Consider the following 11,889-nt stretch of genomic DNA (forward strand, 5'->3'; position numbering starts at 1 on the left):
TGTTTAATCTAGGATGTGTTTATAACTATGCATGTGTTTATATTTGTGATGTTTAATCTAGCACGTGCATCTTTGGGTAGTGGATCCAATTGATGCCATCAAGTCTCTCAAAAATCGCTGCTTTGATCAGATTTGAGAAAAATTGTAGCTGGATTTTTTTACACTGATTAGATTTTTACTGATCATAGATATACGAAATTGTGTGTTGAATAATGAAATACTTTGATTTTGTAAATATGATACTTGGATAATATGATATTATTATTGTGTTATTTAGTAGTCTTTTCATATAATTTAGTATTATTAATTGAAATTGTGGGTGTTTATTGTACTAGTCTTATTGTTGTGATTTATTATTTTCATCATTCAAAGGAGCATCTCAAATAATCTGCAGGAGTTAAACTTTTTCAACGGTAGCCTCATGAAAATATTATGTCTAACTATAAAATAATATAAATTTGAATCAATAAAACATTTTCAAAGGTGTGCTCCAGCATTTTTAAGGACCTCAGCATAAAATAATATAAACTGAATCAATAAAATATTTCCAAAGATATTATGCTCCAGCATTTCAAAAAGAAAAAGTGTTTGAATTACATCTAAGCAATAATAGATCATTGTTATTCTTGAGTTACTGCTATTTTCATACATCTATATATGCCCTTATTAGTGTTATGTAAGTTAAAATATGGTAAATTATCATGGATAGTTAAATAAATGATGTCTAGCACTCTAAATTAGATACCTAACTTACACACTATAAATTAATTAGGAGCCTGATAATTGTCCCCCAAATAAATCTCCGAGTGCATCCCTCAAGTACTTAATATTTAACTTTCAATTTAAGCGCTAATATCAAAACTTTTAAAGTTTTGTTTATAACAATTTAAAATGCTACTCAAAATCATTTAAACCTCTATCTGAAAGCATTAAAATTGTAAATCTATGTAGTTTAGACTTATAATTATTTTTGTCTTCAAGCCAAAAAAGGTAATATTCTTTTTACCCACTCTATTTTTTATTTTTCTCTGATTATTCTCGTTCATTTTTATGACGATCCGTGATAAATTTTGCGAATCTAAAAATACAAATGTTTTCTACTCAATTTGCTCTTTCAAATGAGATCAATGAAGAAATAGTTTTGAGTTATTTTGAAGTCATTTTCTTTAATTAATCCGTAGCAATTTTTGGAGTGAATATTTTTAACAATTTAAACATTTGATGTCTATCAGTTAAACTACTATGTTGAAATGTTAAAACATCAAATCTAAGTTAATATATATATATATATATATATATATATATATATATATATAGAGAGAGATGGACTTGGGTGAGACGCGGAGTATACGCGTTTGGTGCTCCATGGTACATTTTAGCCATTTTGAAAATCCAAACAACCGATCCGAACCGCTCAACACGATCTCCATATTGAAATGTGCTTGGAGACCAAATTTTACATTTTTTGCAATTTTTTTACTATTTATTAAGCCACTTTGAAAATCGCTGATCCGGTGGTCCAGAAATTTTTACTGTTCATCCGGATTTTCAGATTTTCAAAGTGGCTTAATAAATAGTAAAAAAAATTCCAAAAAATGTAAAATTTAGTCTCTAAGCACATTTCAATATGGAGATCACATCTAACGGTTCGGATCAGTTGTTTGGACTTTCAAAATGAAAATATGGCGTGAAGTACAAACACGTGGTGCTCCGCGTCTCACCCAAGTCCATCTCTCTCTCTCTCTCTCTATATATATATATATATATATATTATTTTTATAGCTAATATCTAATGTCTAATATTTAAACTACTACGTACGTACGTTCAAGTATTTGAACTTCCAATTTAAGTTAAACCAATACGTGGTCTGAATATTCCATGGGCCTTTACTGGTTTCTGATATCTCTAGTCCATGCCTCCTGGGGGTTGGTTTTACTGGCATATTTGTGCCATTATCTGTCCGCGATATTTGTCTTTGCTTCAAGTTTATTTTTCATAGCTGAGATAGAGACCCTGTTGCCAATGATGAGTTCTTTTTCTGGACATAGTTTCTCACTACTTTCTTTGAGTTTTAATTTGATGGTTAGTAAAAACTGATATAGGTTTTTATTATCAATGGAAGCTGGTAAATTGTAGCTAGTTTTGCATAGAAAGGAAGTTTTTCTCAATGCTTTTATAGCTAGACTAGTTATGAAGCTGAAAAAAAAAAAGCAAAAAATTGCTGAATCTTGAAGCATCAATTAAACAAGACGGGTTCTTAATACCTGAAACATATAGACTCGACAAAAATTGCTCTTTAATTAGACACAAACTAGAATCATAACATCTGAAACATTTTGCTTCATATTTATTTTACTTTGATTCATGTTAAACAAGGTTTATTAAAACAAGTGAAGTTCATAATGGCATTTGATAAAATTATATGCTGGTTCCATAAATTATTAAAAGATACACTAAAATGTCATGCATGCACAGGTTAACAAAAAAACATAGTACAATTCTTTGTCAATTAAAATTATCTTTCTCACATATATAGTCACATCGCAAACCATGTAGACATAAAATAATTAGGTTGCGAAAAGTCATATATAGATATTAATTAACACTCAATTAAATAATCTAAATAAATAAAGGTTAAAGTCATAAATTTTACTTTTAGTAAAATTAATTCCAGCACTCACTAGCTATTAATATAGCGCTGCGAAAAGTACAACTAATAATATAGATATTAAATAAAGAAATCAAATAGATATTTTTGAATGAAGATTGGGAATGAGTGAATGATATAAAACAGTTTAAAATTCTCAAAATCGGGTGGAAGGGAAGGTAGCTAGGATGCCTGCAAGACTTGTCAAGCACAATGAATGGATGTGAGTGAATTGGACTTAATTGAGATGTGCCAATTAATGGACAAAATCGAAGCCTATAAAAAATCTAATTAATACTTTTCCTTCCAATGAATTACTAAACAACAACTGTCTAGTCTTATTCAAATTAAGATGTTTCCCAGCGCCCCGGAGAAAATTGTTAATTACTGTGAATCATATAATAATATATTTGATATGGTTCAAACTTTATTGGGTAATACATGGTTTGCACTTTATACAAACTTAATTTCTTCAAACGTTACATTAATTGCCACAAATCCAGAATTTGGAAGACATTTATAATGCCTGTTTTTTTGTTTAAAATGGTACAGTGCAGCGCGGCATTTAATAAAGTGTTTCTTTTAATTTTTTAAACAAGAAATTTATACACCATTTGAAAGTAATAATTGATACATTATTTTTACTTATAATTGGTACTAACTAATATGATCTGGAATAATTTATAATACAAATAATTTGTGCAGGATTTACGCTAATTAAGGATCAAGACCTTTCAAATTTCAAGTCGCTCGTCAACTGTGACAGGTCCATTACCCAATTGTTGGTTAGTTTATTTTTTTCTAACAAATTAAGATCATCCTCATCCTCCTATAAATCAGGCCACATATGTAGCCTGTTCAAACCATCAATCACACAACATGGAAGCAATGAAGTTATTATTGACAGTAGCGTTTCTGGTTCTGGTTCTGATTCTAGTACAGTGGGAGAATGTTTGTGTGAGCGGGTCAGACTCAGTACAGTGCAGGGAAGAGGAGAGGTTGGCTCTTCTACACATCAATGCTTCAATATCCTTTCCTATTCACTCTTTAGAAGGCAAGTGGGAAGGCAAGGAGTGCTGCCAATGGGAAAGAGTCACCTGCGATTCAATCACCGGCCACGTCACTCAACTTGACCTCGGCATATCCTTTGATTACTGGTTCGATTATTATCAGGAGATTCAGGAGGGTATTTTACTAAATGCCACTTTGTTCTTGCCTCTCCGTCAACTAAGATCTCTGTCATTATCTGCACAAGGCATATATAATTGTACGGATGGTGCTGGTATGTATCTTCACATTTCTTTCTTGTTTAAGAATTATGTATACCCCGCCTGACTTTATATATACTATATATGGCTGGTGCTGATTAACAATGACATTACAAGTACTAACATACTTCTCATTTTGCTTTAGCATTTGTCGTGGGTACACGTACTTAACATATCTGCTTGATATATGAAGGCTATTAATTAAACTAGTGAACTGTAATTGCTCCAAGTTTAGGAGAACTTAAAACAAGTACAAAAAGAAAAAAATAAAATAAATAAAACAACCTCCAAAATGTATATTTACCTTAGTTTATTAGAATAACCACTGGTCAATTTCAGGTTTATTCGTGTTAAGAAAGTAAGAAAGAAGTTATCAATATAAAAATAGGGACATGACCCTATTTTTTATAAAAAGAAAAGAAGAAATAAATAAACAGATCCTAATACAATTTTTTGTTTTGTTCTTTTTCAGGACTAGAAACATGGGCCAATTTAACAAAGTTGGAGATTTTAGACCTTTCTCGCAACTCCCTAGACGGAAGCATCATATATGATTTGGCGAGTGTTCCATCACTTCGTAAACTCGACCTGAGTCGTAATCATATAAACAACAGTCTGCCCAATAACAGTAACGAAGTTCAACTAATTAATGATTTATTTAATGTGCTTCCTTCTTTTGTATTGATGAAGAAAGCAAGCTAGGGTCGTCCAAATCCTAATGCAATTTTTGTTTTGTTCTTTTTCAGGACTTGAAACATGGTCCAATTTAACAAAGTTGGAGATTTTAGACCTTTCTCGCAACTCCCTAGACGGAAGCATCATATATGATTTGGCGAGTGTTCCATCACTTCGTAAACTCGACCTGAGTATTAATCATATAAACAACAGTCTGCCCAATATCAACGGTAACAAAATTCAATTAATATATTATTTATTTAATATGCTTCCTTCTTTAATTGATCAAGAAAGGTTCGTCCATATATATATGTATATTCATGATCTTTTGTATTGAATGATAAACTTTCCCAAATACTATCATAGTTTGTTCTGATAAGACAAATAAGTTTGGTTCCCTATTCTAGCTATTCTAACCCAACCAAACATCAAATAGCTTGTTCTAAAAAATAGCCTATTCTCAATCCAACCAAGCAAACTCTAATGAAGGAACTTTTTATGTACCATGACTTCTTAGAAATAATGACTTTTTCATAAATTAATAAAAATACAGGGCCAAATGTGGAGCCATGTGTCAGCACAAAATTGAAAACTGTCAGCTTTGTAATTAGCATCTATGAGGTTACCTATATGCTTTGTTAAAATTATATAATACCACTTTGTTTATACATACCACATCTTTCCATGATATTTGATACACAATCAGTTGAGATTCAAACCGCGCCATATGGAGTGGAAAGGAATAAAAAAAACATATGACCTAATTTCTGCATCTACCAACTCATATTAAGATTTAAAAAGAGCTGTTTCTGGTTTGCTGATCCGAGAACCCTTTTGTCAGGGTTCGAATATTGGTCCAATTTGACTAAGCTAGAGATGCTAGACCTTTCATGGAACCAACTGGATATAAGCATGCTTTCCTCCTTGGCCCAAGTATCATCACTTCGAGCACTTTATCTGGATTATAATTATAATATGATGGGAGGCAGTTTTCCAGTCAAAGGTAATATTTTATAAATGAACCATTTTATATTTTTTGACAACAGTAATGTTTCTTTTATTTTTCTTCAATTTGATCGATATTTCAATGGAAAAAATCTGACAGAGCTTAGTGCACTAAATTTGGAGGTGGTTAGTCTAACTGGACATCTATATTCTGGGAGTTCTCTTGATTTGGGACATTGGTCTTCTCTTAAAGCCCTTTCGTTGGCGGACAATGGTCTAAATGACACTTTTAAATTAGAAGGTAATTCACAATTAATTACCAAATTAAACTAATTCTTATTAATGCAAAAGAACAAAGTTATATTTTTTGCAGTCTATCTACACCAGTAGATCATAGATGTTTGATATCATATAATTAATTTGTTAAATTTGGTATAATACTGAACAGTAATATAATAAGAGTATTCTTGTTGTCAGGTGTTGTCAGGTGGTATTAGATCTTAATCATTTACTCATGCCGCTAGCTCTTCAAGAATAGTGAAATCAGGGTCCGGTTATATATATTTTTGTGTTAATGCATATCTGAAGGAAACCTTGCAATGCTCCTTTTGCATGAGCATTTTAAAATAATTAAAAAAAAACTTCTCGAATAATTATCTTCTTGATATCTAAGCAATCAGTATATATATTTTTATTTCACATTCACCTCATAAAGGACTAATGTACATTCACGAGTTTCCACTTTTCAACAAGATTTTCGGTCTCTTTTAGCTAGCTCATTATCACGAGATTAATTAAGAAAGTTGAGTTTGTACGTAGCTAGCTAGTTCTACATATGTATTTCAGGCATTACACTCAGTTTTAAAACAAAATATAAAGAAAAAATGAAAACAAAGAAATAAAGAAATGCTAGCTATCTCGTAATTGACCTTATGGATTTCACATTTGTAAATCTTATTTGACAACATTTCTTGTTAACATTGTAGGGCTATGCCGATTGAAGAATATCGAGGAGTTAGATCTTTCATTCAACAGTTTTACTGGAAATCTTCCTTCTTGTTTGGGAAATCTTTCTTCTCTTAAACTAGTTGACTTGTCACATAATGATCTTGAAATAAATTTTCCCTCCTCCATTTTTGAAAGACTATCGTCTCTAAGGTACCTTTCCCTATCAAATAACAAGATTGAAGGCAATCTATCCATAAGGTCATTTTTTAACCATTCTAATTTTGAAGCTCTGGGGCTCTCAACAAGAGCATCATCACACTTTCAAGTCGAAGTTGTGAATTTTCCTTTTCAGCTAGAAGTTCTTGAACTAGCTAATTGCATTCTTGATGTTGATCTGACCTTTTTGTATTCTCAGAAGAAATTACAAGTGTTGGACCTATCTAATACTCGCTCCAAGGGTCCTCTTTCAGCCGTGTGGTTTTTGTTAGAAAACAATACGAACTTGACCCAATTAGATTTGCACAAAAATTTCTTCACAGGGCCTTTTCAACTTCCGTTTATAATTCATGAAAAACTCTTAAGTTTGGATATATCTGACAACCTTCTTGGCAGGGCATTACCGGCTAACATTACAACTAAGCTTCCAAATTTATGGTACCTTAACTTATCAAAAAACTATTGTCATGGCCCTCTTCCGCTCATATCAAAAAGCAATCTCGAAACTCTAGATTTATCTAGTAACAATCTCACTGATGATATACATACTAGTTTTTTGAGAATTCAGCCTTCAATCCCTGATTTTATGGATCTATCAAATAATAAGTTTTATGGATCCTTTACTGACAACATGAACTTTACTACATATCCATTATTAATGTTAAATGATAATAATATAAGTGGAGAGATTCCTTTCAGCATTTGCAATACCAGTTTTCTAGTGTTGGACATCAGTAACAATGAACTAAATGGTGTTTTACCTAATTGCATTGCAATTGGAAGAGATGATCTTTGGGCATTGAAGTTAAGTAGAAATCATTTAGAGGGATCCTTACCATTGGATATGTGTATTGGGCAAGACCGTTGGTTGCTTGACCTTTCAGATAACAAGCTTTCTGGATCAATTCCTCCTTGCTCTAATCAGTCAGGCTTACAAATTGTAGATCTGAGCCAAAACAATCTAACCGGAAACTTCCCAATAACATGGCTGAATATTTCTTATTTAATGGCCATTTACATTGGAGAAAACTATTTATCTGGAGAGCTTCCAATTTGGATTGGTAAGGGGTCCTATCTCATAATGCTCCAAGCAAGACAAAACTTGTTTCGAGGACCAATATCAAAACAACTATGTCAATTAAGATATTTACGCATACTAGATCTGTCCCACAATAATCTTTTCGGAGTAATACCATCATGCATTATAGATATGGGATCAACAACCGACAATTCCGCTTCCTTGGATGATTCAAGATCAACAGATGAATTGATCTACCGCAGTGATGCCAATTTTCTCTTACACCTTGCATATCATGTCAAAAGGTATGATGGAGAACTTGCGAATTTTGAATTGAAACTTATGTCAAAAGGAAGGTTAGATATATATTTGGAAGAAATTTTACTAATCCAGAGTATCATAGATTTATCTTCCAACAAATTAGTCGGTAATATTCCCGAAGATATCGGTAAAATGAATTGGTTGATAACACTGAATTTGTCGAACAACCATTTAAGCGGTGCAATACCGAATTCCATGTCTAATTTGCATCAATTAGAAAGTTTGGACCTCTCTCACAACTCTTTGACAGGAGAAATACCGAGAGAACTAACTAAACTAACTTCACTTGAATCCTTCTGTGTGGCATATAACGACTTATCTGGTCCTACATTAGGTGTAGAAGCACAGTTTATTTCATTTGATAAGAGCAGCTATGAAGGCAACCCGAATCTATGTGGGCCTCCCCTGCCAAGAAGTTGTGTCCCTACTGGCACAACACAATCTTTCCCGGATGAAATGAGTGATGACCGAAGGTATGTAGGCACCGATTTTCTCATATTTTTTGGTTCTTTCTCTCTCTTCTTTGTGGTCAGTTTTTGGAGTTTTATAACCGTTCTTTATTTCAAGAGAAATTGGCGTTTTGTGTGGTTTAATCTGGTGGACTGGTATGGTGATATGATATATGTGAAGGTTGTCCTTTGGATGAGAAAGATTACAACAGCTTGAACTTGAAGGGGTAATTAATTGTCAGTCTTAGTTTGGAAGGATAAATTTTAGTATATATATACTGAATAAGCATATGTGCCTATGTACTCTTTGTGTACGATGTGTTATAAATCTCAGAGAACTTTAGGCTTAAAACACTATAGCAAAATGACCCATATGCGACTGGTTTGTTCACCGGACGCAGAAGACCCCCTCGAAAAAAAGCAGCAGGGATGGATTTGGCCCCTCAACCTTTTGGGACCGGCGCCCACACCTTCTAGGACCGATTTGGCCCGGTCCCAGAAGGATCCCCTGAAATACGCGCGTCCACACCTTCTCCTATCCTGCGTTTTGTGTTAGGTCTCCCGCGAAAAAGAAAAAAAAATTCGGCGCCACGAAATCGATGCACGGCTCCTCTCCGCTCGACCACCGACCACCAATCATCTCCTCTTCTCCGCTCGACCACCGATCATCTCCTCTCATCTCCTCTCTTCTCCTCTCTTCTCCTCTCCGTTCGACCACCGACCACCCTATCATTCTCGATCTCCTCCTCTCCACCGACCACCAGCTCTGATCCCCTTTTCCCAAAGGTATTATTTTTTTCTTCTTTTTGGCTGACAATTAGTAATAACTTCTAATTTCTTTTTGTTTTGTTTTATTCTTCTATACAATTAGTAACCAGATTTGGTGATTTTTTTGGTTTAGATCTCCAAATTTGTGCGACCTTTATCAAATTCAGCTAAACACACACCTTATGCGTGAAATAAGGTGTTTCAGATTTTTGCTAATTATAAATTTTTATTAACTTGATTATTGATTTCCCTGGGAAGTAATTAGGGCGCAGATATAGTTTCTTATTTATCTTTGAACGGAAGTTTCAATTTTTTTGTAGTCAGACAATACCATCAAATGGCTTTTGTATATCAGTTAGCTAGGTTTACTAGTACTTTAGATTAACATGGCACTCTCATCAAATTGGTACTAAATTGAATGATAATTTGTATCTAATTTTGAGCTGGCATTATTTTTCATTCGTGCAGCTTTTGTTGACATCAAAAGGGAAAAGAAATATACTACAATAGCCTGATGGACAATTAAAAGGATCTAGCTAGATGGATTCAATGGGTTACTAATTGGTGTAGTGCTTTCTATAGAAGTTCCTGTACATAGGTAACATTCTTCCCAATTAAGAACCCACATAATGCGTGAAATTCGAATGGTTCGGTGCAATTTTTAATTAGTGTTAATATTTGCTGTTTTCAAAGAGTACGAAAGATGGTTTTGAGTCATCTGGTAAGATGCTTTTCAAATGGAAATTGTTTTGTCGAGTTTAATGTTTTCTTTTGTGAAGGAAAACCTCTCATCAAATTTTACTAAATAAAAGAAATTCAAGTTACAAGAAGGCATGTGCAGTGACATCGAAATCAAATTAAAATAACTACAATATAATGCCTTTCATCCATCCTGATGTTAAGACGACTAGGAAAACCTTGCATACATGGATAATTGTCATGAGTAATTCGGTGGTATACCTTTCAATTATAAAATTGATTTGTTCGTGTTAAAGGAGTTGGTTTTATGTTTTCTAATTCAAATAGAACTGTTTTGCAATTTAAGAAATTGGACTTACCTGCAATACCTTGATAAAAAAAAACCTTATTCTTTTTTTGTTCGAATTTCCTTCTTGTTTCATACCTTATATTTTTTTTGGTGTTATTTGTTTTAACTTGGTTAATAGATTCTGATTCTGATTCTACAAGCTTAATTTCTTTCAAATTTCTCCAAATATTCATAATTCCTTAGTTACAGGTAAAGAAATGAGAGAGAGAGGCAGAGTTGTCATTTTGTTGAAAAGAAATTGCAGAAAGAATATAACCCTTGTTAAAATACAATGTCAAGCTCCTATTTTTTTTTTATTGACACATACTGTTGTGTTTATGTTATTTCAGGAGAAGGAATCAAGTGAGGCCAAAGAATGGAAATCTAGTGTGTCAGAGATAATACCCTACTCGGGTGCAAATATAAAGAGGTAAATGGTTATGTCATTGTGTTGTACTGTGCAGTGCCAAGGAATACTGTCAAAGATCATTGCTTGGTATATACTTCTTTTATAAGGTGTCTATAAAATACTCATTTTTATTTCAGATTCTGTTTTATAAGGCTACATGTGAAACTTAATTTTAAAAATGACAATGGACAGGTAGCAACAAATTCCTATTTCATTTTGACTGTTTCTAAAATCTAATTGAGCTTACCATTTTATAAGCCAGTCAATTACTTATAAGTGAAACATTTCAGTTCTTGCTGCTCCTGGATAAGTGTTCTACCTATGACAATTAAAATTTGGTTGGCCAGAAGTTAAAAATTGGGTCTTGACATCTTGTCTTTTTTTGATGAATCTTGGCAGAAGCTGCCAAATATGTGGGTCTGGACATGTTGTCAGTTGTGCTAAATGATGATAGAAATAAAGGCATGATCAGGCCCCTCAATTGTGGAGAAAGATGCAGATCTTTCTTGACTTAATTGTATATGTATAATTGGAGGAATCAATTCTATTTGTACCAGTGTAGTTGGAGATGAGCTGTTCCTTTTTTTTTTATTATTATAATAGTCATGAATCCTATTTGCCATTTCAGAAACCAAATTTTTTCTAGGTAGATTTATAAATCAAAATAGAAAAATCAAAGAGGCAATATATTCAAAATTGAGTTGATTTTTAATTTATTGCTGACGTGGTAATAGAAACTCTAAACTAATTTAAGAGATATGAAAGTTTAGAAACTTTTTAGAGATTTTAGTTTCTAAAAAGTAGTTAACAATTATTTAGAAAACTGAAATAGATATTTTGTGGATATTTTGTAAAAGTTTGATTATTTGAAAAAAAAGAGGAGAAATTTAGGTATGTACCCGTCATAAAAACATGATTTAGACATTACTCCATCCAAATTTGATAATTAGTTATTTTTCCATCTAAACATTAACCATTTCATTAATATGCCCATTTTTCATTGTTATCACTTAAAAAAGTAATCTAATAATAAAAGGGCTTAGTGATAATCTTTACAGATTTCTAGAAACGCAATATGTCCCCATCTGACATATTTTGGTTTTTTATAATTGTTATAAGGCATCCCAATCTTGTAGTAGCATGCCATGCAGAGAAAGATAGAGAGAGAGAGAGAGCTCTTGTGAAATGCAATGTCCC

General features: G+C 32.7%; 1 protein-coding gene across 6 annotated transcripts; it reads left to right on the forward strand.

The window, feature by feature from the left end:
* Positions 1–3,475: 3,475 nt before the first annotated feature.
* Positions 3,476–11,379, forward strand: LOC144563121 (cuscuta receptor 1-like). 6 transcript variants are annotated; one of them, XM_078312518.1, is made up of 11 exons: positions 3,476–3,930; positions 4,389–4,544; positions 4,663–4,821; positions 5,433–5,594; positions 5,697–5,837; positions 6,523–8,023; positions 8,374–8,512; positions 8,890–9,274; positions 9,725–9,854; positions 10,634–10,713; positions 11,092–11,379. In XM_078312518.1, the coding sequence occupies exons 1-7, from the start codon at positions 3,528–3,530 to the stop codon at positions 8,399–8,401; spliced, it is 2,550 nt and encodes an 849-aa protein (XP_078168644.1). In that variant the 5' UTR covers positions 3,476–3,527; the 3' UTR covers positions 8,402–8,512; positions 8,890–9,274; positions 9,725–9,854; positions 10,634–10,713; positions 11,092–11,379. The 6 variants fall into 6 exon arrangements, with proteins under 6 accessions (XP_078168644.1, XP_078168641.1, XP_078168645.1 ...); XM_078312515.1 differs by having other exon boundaries at positions 6,523–8,512; XM_078312519.1 differs by lacking the exons at positions 8,890–9,274; positions 9,725–9,854; positions 10,634–10,713; positions 11,092–11,379 and having other exon boundaries at positions 8,374–8,548.
* Positions 11,380–11,889: the final 510 nt, after the last annotated feature.

Source organism: Carex rostrata, chromosome 12 (assembly GCF_964058835.1).
Source record: "Carex rostrata chromosome 12, lpCarRost1.2, whole genome shotgun sequence".
Lineage (NCBI taxonomy): Eukaryota > Viridiplantae > Streptophyta > Magnoliopsida > Poales > Cyperaceae > Carex > Carex rostrata.

Excerpts from the sequence above, each read along its gene's own strand:
- LOC144563121 (XM_078312514.1), top strand. The coding sequence starts at position 3,528 with ATGGAAGCAATGAAGTTATTATTGACAGTAGCGTTTCTGGTTCTGGTT. Across the intron at positions 3,931-4,388 it reads TAATTGTACGGATGGTGCTG|GACTAGAAACATGGGCCAAT; the intron begins GTATGTATCTTC and ends GTTCTTTTTCAG. Across the intron at positions 4,822-5,432 it reads CAGTCTGCCCAATATCAACG|GGTTCGAATATTGGTCCAAT; the intron begins GTAACAAAATTC and ends CCCTTTTGTCAG.